This window comes from Pan troglodytes, chromosome 13 (assembly GCF_028858775.2).
Source record: "Pan troglodytes isolate AG18354 chromosome 13, NHGRI_mPanTro3-v2.0_pri, whole genome shotgun sequence".
Classification (NCBI taxonomy): Eukaryota; Metazoa; Chordata; class Mammalia; order Primates; family Hominidae; genus Pan; species Pan troglodytes.
The window spans coordinates 76,113,730-76,127,612 of record NC_072411.2 but is presented as its reverse complement, the minus strand read 5'-3'; the positions used below and the strand labels follow the sequence as shown (position 1 = coordinate 76,127,612).

The following is a 13,883-nucleotide window of genomic DNA, read 5'->3' as shown; positions in this document are numbered from 1 at the left end:
TGGTGAAACCCCATCTCTACTAAAATACAAAAATTGTCTGGGTGTGGTGGCGGGCACCTGTAATCCAGCTACTCGGGAGGCTGAGGTAGGAGAATCACTTGAACCTGGGAGGCAGAGGTTGCAGTGAGCCGAGATCACACCACTGCACTCCAGCCTGGCGACAGAGTGAGACTTTGTCTCAAAAAAAAAAAGAAAAAAGAAAAAAAGAAAGAATATACAATAGGACTTGAAAGCAAGAAAAGGACTCTCTAGGTGCCAAAAACAAGAACGAAACTCAGTAACAGTAGAGAATGAAGTTGATGGTGCATGGCCTTCAGAGAAAACGGAACTAATATAGCAGCTCCCCCTTATCTGCAGTTTTGCTTTCTGCCGTTTCAGTTCCCGCTGTCAACCGCAGTCTGAAAATACTAAATGGGCAAAAATAAACAATTTCTAAGTGTTAAATTACACACCGCTCTGAGTAGTTTGATGAAATCCTGAACCACCACCCCCGAATGTGAACTGTACCTTTGTCCAGCGTATCCACTGTGGATGCGACCTGCCCATTAGTCACTTAGTAGCCGTCTTGGTTATCCAGACTGTCAAGGTATCATGGTGCTTGTGTTCAAGCGTCCCTTAATTTACTTAATAATGGCCCCAAAGGCATTATTAAGTATATGATGCTGGCAATTTGGATTTGCCAAAGAGAAGCCATATAGTGCTTCCTTTAAGTGAAAAGGTGGAAAGTTTTCAGCTTCAGGAAAAAACATAGTATATATAGGGTTTGGTACTGTCCGAGGGTTTAGCCATCCACTGAGGATCTTGAAACATATCCCCATCGGAAAAATGGGGGCTACCGTATGTGATTTAGAGGCTTTAGTGTCCATACAGGAATAAGAGTCAAGGAACAGTTTCCAGGCTGTAGATAACTAGAGCGAGGCCCACTCATAAAGCCCAGAAGAAGCTGTCATTTCCATGACCAGATACTAGAAAAATACCCCTCCCTGCTTCCAAACAAGGGAGGAAACTGTTATTCTCAGGAAATTAGAAACTGAGACTGCACTGTAAGAAGCATTACCCATAACCTAGTGCAGAAACACTAAGCCTAAAAACATTAATAAAACTTCCCTGGATCCCAGGACCCTCCGTAGATCTCTCCCTAGAAGTAACCACAAGACTACCCCATAGATACATCTCAATCCTGGGGACCACCAGACTCCCTTAGAACATATCTGCAGCTGCCAAAATGACCACACATACACAAATATAGCCCATATGCAGGAACCAACTGTCCTGAAAGATCATTAGCAGATGACAAATGGGGACAGGGGGATTTGAGAGGGGAGTTATACTCAAGAAACTATAAGTCAAAGCAGTCTGAAAAGAACTTGCAAATTAATGTTGAAAGGGACAAAGAACTTATTAAACAAGTTTAAAATATTACCCAATTAAAGCAAGTAGATTTGGAAGAAACAAATAGAATGTTTAGTAATAAAATTCATATCTGGGAAAAGAAATATAAACAATGTAAACTAACCCTGGGAAAATCAAATTTTGGCATCTGGAATTTTAAGGCTGGCTAAGAAAGTCAGATTACAAGGCTAAAAGTAAATTTGAGACATGATCTTTTGGAAATTTGATATTAATTTAATAGTAATGGTCTCATTCTGCCGAAGAATCTGTAGACAAGCGGTCCCCGACCTTGTTGGCACCAGGGACTGGTTTCATGGAAGACAATTTTTCCATGGGTGGGTGATGGGGGTGTGGTTTCAGGATGAAACTGTTCCACCTCAGATCATCAGGCATTAGATTCTCGTAAGGAGTGCACAACCTGGATCCCTTGCACGTGCAATTCACAATAGGGTTTGGGCTTCTATGAGAATCTAATGCTGCCGCTGATCTGACAGGAGGCAGGGCTCAAGTGGTGATGCTCGTTCCCCACTCACCTCCTGCTGTGCAGCCTGATTCCTAACAGGCCATGGCCTGGTACCAGTCCACAGTCCAGGGGTTGAGGACTCCTATTGTAGACCACAACCTGCCAGTGTGTCTCAAAGTATCATCCTTTTTGTCTTAAAACTAGTTGTCCTTTCTTTGTCCCCTTGCTGTGGAATCACTACCGGGAAGAAAAATACAACTAATGGCACTTCCACTTTCCATTTGTTACTCCTAAGACTGAGGAAATCAAATGTGTCTTTGGCTGCTTATGAGGAAGGATGGATCCCTTTGCAGTAATCTGCTCAGACAGATTTGCAAAATGAAGTCTATGAAAGGCTTTACAGTTTAACTCTTTAGGGGTCTACTGTCTTTACTGTTCCTTCTCCTCCCACCCACCATATAATTTGATATTCTTTGACAATATCATTATTATTTTGATCACTAGCAACTGGATGACTTTCTTTAGACATTTGCTAACATTTGTACATAGAGATTATTATTCAGGCACTTCGACAGAATGGCTTGGAATTGTTTTTCTAGTAGTGGTACTGAGCTCAACTTTAATTTTCTATATCCCTCGTGCCAATAGCACACATTTTTGAGATGACTAGCTATAGTTTGGGGTATGGTTTGTAGAAAGAGAATAGACATTTTTCTGCAAAAGGTAACTGGTCCCCATGGGGTTCAGACTTGTGATCTTGGCCTCATTATCACACTTTTGTAACCATCAGGCCTAATAGATACACCACATATATTTCAGTCTATAATCTTGAAATCAAATAATATTTTTAATTACCCTAGGTTTATTTCATAGATGTAATTAAAAATCACTTTGGGACATTTCCCACTTTTGTTTGATAGTAAAAGTCACAAAAGTAAAGCAGACAGCCAAAGAACCTCACTCACTTTTCATCTTCCCTGTGTTTTCTATGACAGTGAAAGTCACAAAAGTGAAGCTGGCAGGCAAAGAGCCTAACTCACTTTACGGGAGAGTGCTACGGTACCTTTTTCTTTTAGTGAGGCTATAGCAGGTCTGATGTCAGTCACTTTAGAGACCTTTAGACCTCAGTGCTCATTTACTGCTAAAATGTACCAGCTCTGCTTCTGCATTATGAAGATCATCTGTCAACACTTTGAGATATTCTCCTTTGTTATTAAGCTTGTGATGCTCTACACTGTCAGGTTTTTTGCCAATTATAGTTAAGGTACAATAGTGTATTCACCAGATCAAAGTCTCACATTGGCGGTAGAGGAATGATTTGTAAGTCTTTATTCATTTGAATTGTACAATAGAACACCTGAGGAATGCAAATAATCCCTCTGAGAACTCTGCAGGAAAGGCTGTTAAAATGACAGGGTAGGACTATTGTTATTCTGAATTGATGTGTTAGCTAAAGTAATTATTTCTTATCTTGTTGTTTCATAACAGTTCTAGTTTTATTAGTTCTGTTGACCATATTTATGAAATAAAATGTGTATGATATTTTTATATTCTCCTTTTACATGGGCTTGTTTTATTTCACTTTCATTGAATCTATTTGGTATGTGATCTGCTTTTTTAAAATTACATATTTGATTTTAACTTGTATAATAAAAGTATGTTACTAAACCATTGATGATAACATTTGAATATAGACTTTTGTTTGAATAGTGTAAGTCTGTGAAGTAACTTAGAATACCATAACGTTAACGGAGACAGAAGCACCAATTTCAGTCCCCCCACCTTTTTTTTAACCTGTCCTTCTTAATTTTGGTTAAGAAAACATCTAGTTTGAATTTTATGTTAAAGGCAACATAAATCGTAGGACTTGGTCCATTTTTTGGGATATGAACAAAAGAAAAAATACTATTATGAAGATTGAAAACCACAAATAACATATTAAATAAGTAGTTACCTTTGTATAACAAACATATACAAACTCTTGTGTGATTGTTTTTCATTCCTTTCTCCCATCCTAAATCCTGCTCAATGGGCCATAGTCTTAATTTTCTAATAACTCGGCTCCCCTGCCATTGATGGATTTGTGACTTAGTTCTTGTTTTTCTTTTCCTCTCAAGTGGCATTTACATTAATTATTTAAAGGACTTCTGCCACAGCATTTTGCCATAATAACTATTAAAACCTTTGTCTAAATATAGCAGGCTAGTGGAATTATGTAAGCCTATAGCATAATTTTATAAAAATTTTAATGGAATGTATAGTCTCACACTAAACTCAGTTCCAGATTCATAGGAATGTATGCTATGATTATCTGAGAAGGAAAATTAATAATAGTAACTGCTGTTAATTCTTTACTATTTGCAGGCTTTTCTAGGTTCCTTACAATATAATATGTACTATTATTATCTCTATTTTTACAAGTGAGGAAACTGAGGCTTAGAAACGTTCAGTAACCTGCCCAGTAATAAAAAGCTAGGAAAGTGTTAGGCTCTGAACCTAATTAATATATTCACTACACTTATTTCATTTATGTTCTAATTACTACTTTGCCAAATACTCCATGCTTTGGAAGGAAAAAAAATGACTCAATAATGTCTTTTCAGGTAACAACTAGGATCAGTTTCCTAACTGATTTGGCTTTCCAAATCCTTTGTGATTAAAGGAATTTCTTTCCTCTGCAGTTCTATTATTCTTGTTCTCACAAAAGTCAGGTTCATAGAGCTGCGTACGTGATCAACTATATTTGTAAATCTGTATTTCTGCACGTGCTTGTTCTGGCTAGGAAAAATCTTCCTCAAAACCAGTGACCACTGTGAGTTCTGTTAGTCCGTGAAGGAACTAAACCAGGCATATAGATATCTGGGTGGAACAAATTATTTATTTGTGAAGGGCTCTTCAGAATTAGCTGGTATTTTTAGGTATGATTCCTGTACAAACAGAACTTTATGTCTTCTCCTTTTAAAAATTTACTTTGTAAAGTAAGGAAAACAAAAAATTGTAAAACGGAAGCTTTATTCAAGGGTACAGGTGTTAATGCTGAACAATTTTAGTGTAACTAAAAAAAGTTTTTAAATATTTGTATAATAGTTTCCATAGATAATGTGCTAAAGTAAAACTAGGTTACAGTAAAATACTATGGCGTATACCTGAAGCAGTTGCTGCCTGTTAATGCCTTGACCTTGGAAAGCTATACACAAAAAGATGGCATCATAAAACCGTGCAATTCTTATGAATATGTATGTGCTACTTGATAATAATGAATGTGGTACAGTCATGCATGCACTACAAGATAATGTTGTGCCCTTTTTTGTCTACAGGTTGATAAAAATTAAAGAGTGGGTGGACAAGTATGACCCAGGTGCTTTGGTCATTCCTTTTAGTGGGGCCTTGGAACTCAAGTTGCAAGAATTGAGTGCTGAGGAGAGACAGAAGTATCTGGAAGCGAACATGACACAAAGGTTAATTAGCATTCATTTTCCCTACACTTTATTATCAACTATTTCCTTGCAGTAATTTAATTGCTTGCGCTGATAGAATAATAAATGACAGAGTAATTACCATTATAAAGAGGGAATCTTCTCCTTTCTTTACCATGAGACAGAGTGAAAAGATTTATTTTAAATTAAGTTTTTAACTGTCATCTGTCATCTCCGTACAGTGTTTTAATTATAACATAGGTATTAGTTATGTATATTTTTGAGAAGGAATGATCGCCAAAACTCTTTCGTCATGTTCAGTGGGGGAGGGGAAAGGGTGAATCAGTTGCCATAATTTTTTCTGAGTAACAGTAATATATTGTTTAAATATCAGATTTCAATCAAATAATTTTGCTTTTATGGCCCAGGTCCTGGAAATAATTAATTTTGGATGAAAATAGTCATAATTTTTCTTTTTTTAAATAGCAAACAATTCAAAATAATATCTTCAGGCTAATACAATTAAAACCAATTTTAGAAGAGAGGTTTTTAAAAACAGTTACTTGCTTTCCGAACCCTTCAAGTGTATTCTGAAAGATGAATGGTCATTTACTACTATCTTTAACATTTTCTGCTTGAAATGAATAATTTTAGCTCTATACCAATTTCTGGCACAATCAACTTATGTGTTGGGTGAATTTGTTTCATTTGATTTCAGTGCTTTGCCAAAGATCATTAAGGCTGGGTTTGCAGCACTCCAACTAGAATACTTTTTCACTGCAGGCCCAGATGAAGTGCGTGCATGGACCATCAGGGTAAGATTCATACTTATTCATCAGCTATATCCAGTTCCACACTATTGAATTCAGATTGATATCACTGACTTTGAAGTTTGTCATGGTGGCGGTTAGCTAGTCATTACAGATGAGGTTTTTGTCCAGGATAACTTTAATTATTTGTGAGCTGCTGAACAGTGAAAGTGGAGCGGCATTGATTGAGGCAGGTAACAATTGATTCTGCCTATTACATAGTCTGAATTTCTTCATCCTGTAGAATCTGTCTACCCTCCTCCTGTGGTCAGAGATAAGACGCACCAGTATTGTGCTTGCTTAATCTGTGTGACTGGGTTTGTCTGCAGTGAAATTGATGTTGCTTTTCATTTTGTATTCGCTAAGTTTGTTTGGGTTGCGGGTGGTTCTTTCCTCCTTTGCTTTGCTCGGATTACATTTTCAGCAATAAAAGCAATATGACATCATTATGCTCTTCATAGATACACAGTTGGGCTCAAAAAGCTAAACTCAACGTGTAATAATTCATGCCTTTTTAAATTTGAATTCATAGAAGTAATGTTTATTTTCAGTGTTATATGTTCAGTCTTACTTCTTTAAAAATGTGATATGTATTTTAAAAATTGATGTATACTGAATACAACAGAGAGAATGACTAATTTATTCCCAGAGGACAATAGAAACTGAACTGTAATGGTTTGCTTTTAAATTTAAATATATTGTAACATAGTAGTTACTATTGAAAAATATTTTGAAATATATGTGATCCTAAATAGTATGTTACAGAATATAAAAATAATACCAGAACTTTTAGAAATAGTGTCTTATTCAGTCTTTTATTATGCTTTTTAAATATATGCTACACGATAAATTTTAGTGGTGCTTTGATTCCTGTTTTCAGTGACTACTGTAATTTATTGTTACATGTATTTTGATTTAATATGGATAGAAACATGGAGGCAGTTAACATAATGTTAAATGCCTTGTGTGAATGTGAGATTTACTTTTCTTTTATCTCCTCTCCCCTTTGTAAAAACATGTTTGATTGACTTCTAACCAAGGTCCTTTTATATAGATTTTAAAAATAATGTCAAAGCAAATCCAAGTTGGTAAACAAATTGCCAGGATTTATTTTTACTATATATTTTAAAGATGTATTTTAGCCTTAAAACTTTCTAACTTAAGTATGTGGAGGTAGGAAAGATAGCATGTTCTGGGCTTGAAAATGTGAAAGCTGGTTTATCTTAAGACTGATTGTAAGTATCCATGATTTAATGTGCTAAGATATTTAGTCAGGTAAGCATCAGTGAGTAGCTATATTAACCCAATACATCTTTTATTGTAAAAACTGTGCTTTCTAGTGTCAGACTCCTTATCACTTTAACATGCTTTATTAAGCAGCCTTTAGGTCACCGTTATTTCTCAAATTTCTTTCCATGGTTATGTGTGTGTGGAATATATATCCTTGTAATATAACATATGGGGTAATTATAAGACATTTCTCTCCCTATATCAACTTGAATTTCCTTCATGATGGTTAGAGGCAGGGAATATTATGCAAAATGTTCAAAAATTTTATTATCGAAATTTTTTGAGAGTTTCACAATTATTTGCTGAATGTAGATTTCCAACATGATTTGTTGGAAATGCCTTTAAAATGTCCCTTTGTATATTGATTTTTATATGTTCTTTAGATGAGCTGAAATTTTGAGAGCTTTTTATCTTTTTAAAACCTTTGATAATTCAGCTTGAAAGTTACTTAAAAATCTATTTTTTTTCCACTGTGAAGAATAGAAAATCGAAATGAAACCTACACCAAAACCAGACCACTGCTTCTAAATCAATAAAACAGTGGATGACTGTTAGGAAAAACAAAGCTACGCTTCTTTAATATCTACTGATCTATGCTAAATCTGCTGCACAGATACTACCCAGTGTTGAAAATGTACTAATTATATACCTGACATCTTAACAGATATTAAACTAAGTTCTAGTTGAGCCCAACTGCAGATCAGAGAAAAGAAACTCTATGCTTACAATCAATCATCTTAAATGCAATTAGTTTTCTCTGGTCTTTCTTTTCAAAGAAAGGGACTAAGGCTCCTCAGGCTGCAGGAAAGATTCACACAGATTTTGAAAAGGGATTCATTATGGCTGAAGTAATGAAATACGAAGATTTTAAAGAGGAAGGTTCTGAAAATGCAGTCAAGGTAAAGAATTGTTTTTATTTTTGTATTTCACAATGTTTCCACTGATGCGAAGTTAGTCATGATAAAAATGAATGATAATTATCTTTTAAACTGAGTGTAGTCTAAAATAAAGTAATAAGATGATCAGCGTTTAGTGTTACTATCAACTGACTTAAGAGCTATAGATGTTTACATACTTTTAGATCATTTTTAAAATGTGTGAATTGTCAGTAGTTTTGTGGAGGTTTTTTTCTATAATTGAAAATAAAATAAATTAGGTTTAAGTAATTGTAAATAATTTCGAAGAATTTGTTCACTCATGGCCAATGAAAAATTGTACTTATTACATTTGAATAGCTGAAGTATAATATATATGCTTATAATTACTTCAAGAATAGAGATAGAAAGTTAGTTAAATAAAAGCTGTTCTTTCTAAAACTTCATGGTTTTACTTGTTTGTTGTTCAAAGATACTTGGGGATTTGATTTGCTTTCTCAACACTAGAGGGCAGGTCCAAAATTGTGCTTTATTTTAGCTAATAAGGATAATTTGGTTTGCAGACACTAATAGTGAAGCAGTTTTATACATGAGTAGTAGATGACTTGTTAAATGTAAATTCTGTTGCAAAATTAATTTTGTTTGATTTATTAGATGTTACTTAGAGAAATCTAGCAATCTCTAACATAGATAGATTAGCTGGTTAAACTGACATTGTAGGAAGGTTATTTAATTTAATTTAATATTTGAAGACTACTATAGTAAATGTTATAGAATTTAAAGAAGATTCTTGTGTTTACTATTTCATAAGTTGAAAGGAATACAAAAAAGTTTATTTCAGGTTTACTTTATTTTCACTGGTATCATTGGAAAGGTCATACCGAACAGCAGGACTTTAATAGAACTGTTGGAACACCAGGAAGAGGAGGGGGAAAATCTTGGTATAATTGGTTCAATGTTGAATGAGAACCATTTTGTTTTTTTGAAAGAGTGGAAGGAATAACAGTTTACAAGTAAACACAGTTGTTAATTTTTTGATGGTGGCATCTGTATAGATATAGGTAGGTGTGCAAAAATACTGAGATTGAACTTTGTCAGGAATACTAATTAGATGAACAAAAATCTCAGATTATTTGTCAACATGCTACATCATGTTGGCATATCTATTTTTCATAAGGAAGATAAAAATGAGGATGTTTTCTATTACTAGAATTCAGAGATCAGATGCTTCTTTTTTTATACTCTTAAAATGGTAAGCCTGTTTACCAATCCTTAGTAGATCTATGTTGTAATAAACTTGATAGATGAATTGTAAATATTTCCTTTAACAATTGAGAGAAACTTTATAATATCCAATAAAATAATATTTCCTGCTTGTAAGACTATTTACCACTAACTGGCAGCTTTTATACTATAAATTAGAAAAGGTTGACTCTGACATTTTCACCTAGGATACCATTAAATATTTTACATTGTTTTAACCTCCAAAACTAATATTTCAAAATTTGAAGTCCAAGTAAAATGAAGCATTTAGGAATTGCTCTCTGCTCCTTTATTCAACAAATGTTTACTTGCAGGTTATCAAGTAGGTTTTAGATTTGAGAGCAAAATTGTGTATATGTGTATGTATATATGTATGTATGTATGTATGTATGTATATGTATTTCTAACACCAGTGCAGCATAACTAATTTAATGCCAGTGCTGTGAACTATATACTGAATAGCTCTGTGTGGGCTTTGTAGTCTACAGGGATATCACATTATTAGCAATCATATCTGCTTAGGCAAAGCTGGCTTCTACAGATGGCTGCTTTCAAGTGCAAATGAACTGGTTAGACGTGTCTTGTTTAATACATACTCAAGATTCACAAATGGGTATTGATTTTTTTTTTCAACCAGTGTTTCTGATAGCAGTGGAAATGGATTAAATGGTCTCTAGAGAATTTAAAGGAACACTGTCACTTTTAATTAATAGTAAACTTGAGTGGTAACAAAGTATATAAAGTTACATTAATATGTCATGTCAATATGTACTTGATTTATATTGTCTATATAGTTTTATAACAGTGGGCTATAGATTCTAGAAATAAGTAGCTTATGGCCTTCAATACATTGCATGTCTTTATAAAAACATGTGAAAATATGTATTTTTATATATATACACACACATATATGTGTCATATATATGAAATATATATATAAATATAAATATATATATATACACACACATATGCCTTTAATTGTAGGGTACGTTACGTTGGCTTTTTAGAAATAAGCTTTATATATTCTTCATATATTTATATTCTGTTAAAATCAGGACAGTTTTATATGTGGTCTAGATAATTGAAAATATGCTTACTAGGGCTCTGCAATCTGGTTTGTTGATTTTACCCTCAGATGTATGATCTTTATTAGTGTTTTTGTTACAGATTAGTATAATTTCACTTGGCTTTGAACATTCTTATCAATATCTTCAAAGAGAAGCACTAATCCTGTTGGGCAAAGGTTTCTTCTCAATACATTCTAACAGAAGGGAAAAACTTTTGAGAATTTCCCCCAAAAGATCCTCAAGTCCTTATTGTTGAGGAGTCGATGGTGGGGTCATGTGGGACCATGTCAGCTGTGTGCAGTGTTAAGTGTGGGTGCTGCAGAGCCTGTTTTACTTATGGTAAAGTAAAGTTCATGCCATGGACTAAACCTGGTTTTCTGGAACTGCTGCTTGCTTCTATTAAAATTACCAGCAGATTGCATGTCTGGATCTGCATACCAGCAGGTGGAATCAGTTGCTTTGCTGACTAATTTACAAGTGGAAGAAATATCTGTCTTTGCAACTGCAACCTGTTAGAGTCTCCTTGTAACTAGGGCCATTAGTCAGGAAACCGTATGATGAATTCTAGTACATACTTCTATGTATACACATTGTCAAGACTAAATTTTAAAAACTACAAGGAAGTAGTTCAGAATCTTACACAACAACTGATCATAATTTTCCTTATACCAACTATATTTTTGGTATCACCAGTGTCACCAAAGGATTTCTTTAAGCAAATAAAGCAGCTTTTAACTAGTTATATAGTCTTTTTCTTTCTGCCTGGTTTGATCTGTTTTGTTACAGTGACTTGCTGGATGTTTGCAGACACATCAGAAATGTACCATAAACAGCGTGTAATGAAACTTAATGATATTGGTATAATTACATTTATGTACCAACAATTTAGTGGAGAATACATTATGATTATGTATATATGGAAAATCTAGTTCTGCCCAAATCAAGAATACTTTGCTTCTCTCCAAGTCTAGTTTTGAACTTGTATGCCTTCCTATATTTCATTTTTCCTTTTTTTATATCACCCAAGTAGTATAATACTTTTTATATCTGCTGCCACCATTTACCCCATGTATTTAGTTGTAAACTAATAACCCATTTCCTCTATATTTTCTGTTTGCAGGCTGCTGGAAAGTACAGACAACAAGGCAGAAATTATATTGTTGAAGATGGAGATATTATCTTCTTCAAATTTAACACACCTCAACAACCGAAGAAGAAATAAAATTTAGTTATTGCTCAGATAAACATACAACTTCCAAAAGGCATCTGATTTTTAAAAAATTAAAATTTCTGAAAACCAATGCGACAAATAAAGTTGGGGAGATGGGAATCTTTGACAAATTATTTTTATTTGTTTTAAAATTAAAATACTGTGTACCCCCCCCCCGCCATGAAATGCAAGTTCACTAAATGTGAACAGCTTTGCTTTTCACGTGATTAAGACCCTACTCCAAATTGTAGAAGCTTTTCAGGAACCATATTACTCTCATGATACTTCATTAATCTCCATCATGTATGCCAAGCCTGACACATTTGACAGTGAGGACAATGTGGCTTGCTCCTTTTTGAATCTACAGATAATGCATGTTTTACAGTACTCCAGATGTCTACACTCAATAAAACATTTGACAAAACCAGCCTTGGTGTGTTTGGGGATGTCTGTATTGACTGACTGTGGTGTGCTGAATGCGATACGGCACCTGGTGGTTGCTGATTACAGAATTTTAAGGCGTGTGTATGACACAGTAACTGGCAGTGTGGGGCAGCTGCAATTGTATCTTAAAAGTGAGTCTTTCATGGGAATCAGAAGAATAGTATACCAGGGATTTGTCTCAAAAAAGTTAATTAATTTATAGATCAACATTTATTGAAAGATGATAGCAATGATATTATGAGGGATATGAGATAGGTGACTGACCACAAAGAAGAAAATTCTGTCTCAAAAATTAAAGAATTTTGTTTGTTATTGTTGTTCTGACCATATTGAAAAGAGGTTCACTTTTAATCTTTCCTTTGAAATTATTAAATTGTAAAAACTGACCCATTGATGTCTGGTGGGTTATGTTTTGCTTCAATTCAGCAATGTGTATAAAAGTTCCTACACTGATTTTGAAATACTAAGATCAGACTTTGAAAATTTTAAAAATTCTTTCATTCTTACTTTTCAGATATTTGAGAGCAGTCGAAGTGGTAGTATGGGTAAGTTAAGCACTTCTTAACATTGTAGCAGAAAATTCCAAAAGAAAGACTAGAACAAATTGGTAATTTGGAGACCCTTTGCCACTTAGCCTTCTCTTGTGATGATGGCCTGAAAGCTCTCTCGGCCCTGAGCCTCCCTTTCTCTCCCATGTTTCCATTCCTGTGAGACCTCCCTTCCTTGTCCTTGTCCTCTGCCCTTTTGTGCTCTTCTGTGATCACAGGACCATTTCCATGGAATGCAGATTCATACCCAGCCAGCCTTTGCCTCTACTGTATCGCTTTGGGACTTTAAAGATGCAGAAGTATTAGAACACACACAAACTTAAAATGGAAAGTTACCAAATGTAGCACTAGAGGCAAGAAAAGGGGTGATTTTTTAAAGATTTGGCTATACTTAAGATATTTAAAGAGGATGAGGTTGAGTCGTGAGTATAATTTAGAAGCTCTCCAGTGAGTATTTTTTTAGTATCAAATAGTGATCTTCTTTTGCAAACATAAAAATGAGTAAACTACAGCAGAGAAATAAGAATAAAACTAATGAAGGGTTTTTTAAAAGAACTAAGTAAAACAAATAAAACTAGGCTACAGGTATAGCTGACCAAGTTTGCTGTGAAAAATCCTTGTTATATCTATTTCTGTATTGGAGTAATGTGTAGATTAGTGGATTGTTAGGGATTTCAGCAGTATAAGAAAGAATCAAATATCTTGCTTTTGGGTCTTCTCCAAAGTAAATTGCATGGACTTCTTAAAGAAGTTTGAAATCAGTAAAAAGACATTAGGATCATGTAATTTTACTTTGTCTAGCTTCTAATGTGGTAAATTGCACATTGTGCAACAGAACCATTAATAAAAGAAAGGAGTTAGTTTTGAGGTAACTGCATTCATTAGGGGCTGAAAATAAATGTTAAAAATGTTTAATTTGGTTAGAAGTTCTACAACATTGTATGTACATATATAAAATTTCATTTTCTCTGAAAGTCGAGAATTCCAAGAACTGTTACATATAATCATATATATGCCTATATCTAAACGTTTTCCCTCCTTTAATATTGATAAAGTTAATATATTTTAGGATGTTATGTAAATATTTTTGCATGTATCTGTAGCTC

At 34.2% G+C, this 13,883-nt stretch overlaps 1 protein-coding gene across 3 annotated transcripts in view; it reads left to right on the top strand.

The window, feature by feature from the left end:
* Positions 1-12,212, top strand: part of OLA1 (Obg like ATPase 1) — a 173,599-nt gene extending 161,387 nt beyond the window's left edge. For all 3 annotated transcript variants that reach the window (XM_003949919.6, XM_515918.8, XM_054679953.1), the window contains 4 exons: positions 5,173-5,313; positions 5,990-6,086; positions 8,147-8,269; positions 11,696-12,212. In XM_003949919.6, the coding sequence (XP_003949968.2) occupies positions 5,173-5,313; positions 5,990-6,086; positions 8,147-8,269; positions 11,696-11,797 (463 nt within the window). In that variant the 3' untranslated portion in view covers positions 11,798-12,212. The remainder of the gene's footprint in view (positions 1-5,172; positions 5,314-5,989; positions 6,087-8,146; positions 8,270-11,695) is intronic.
* Positions 12,213-13,883: the final 1,671 nt, after the last annotated feature.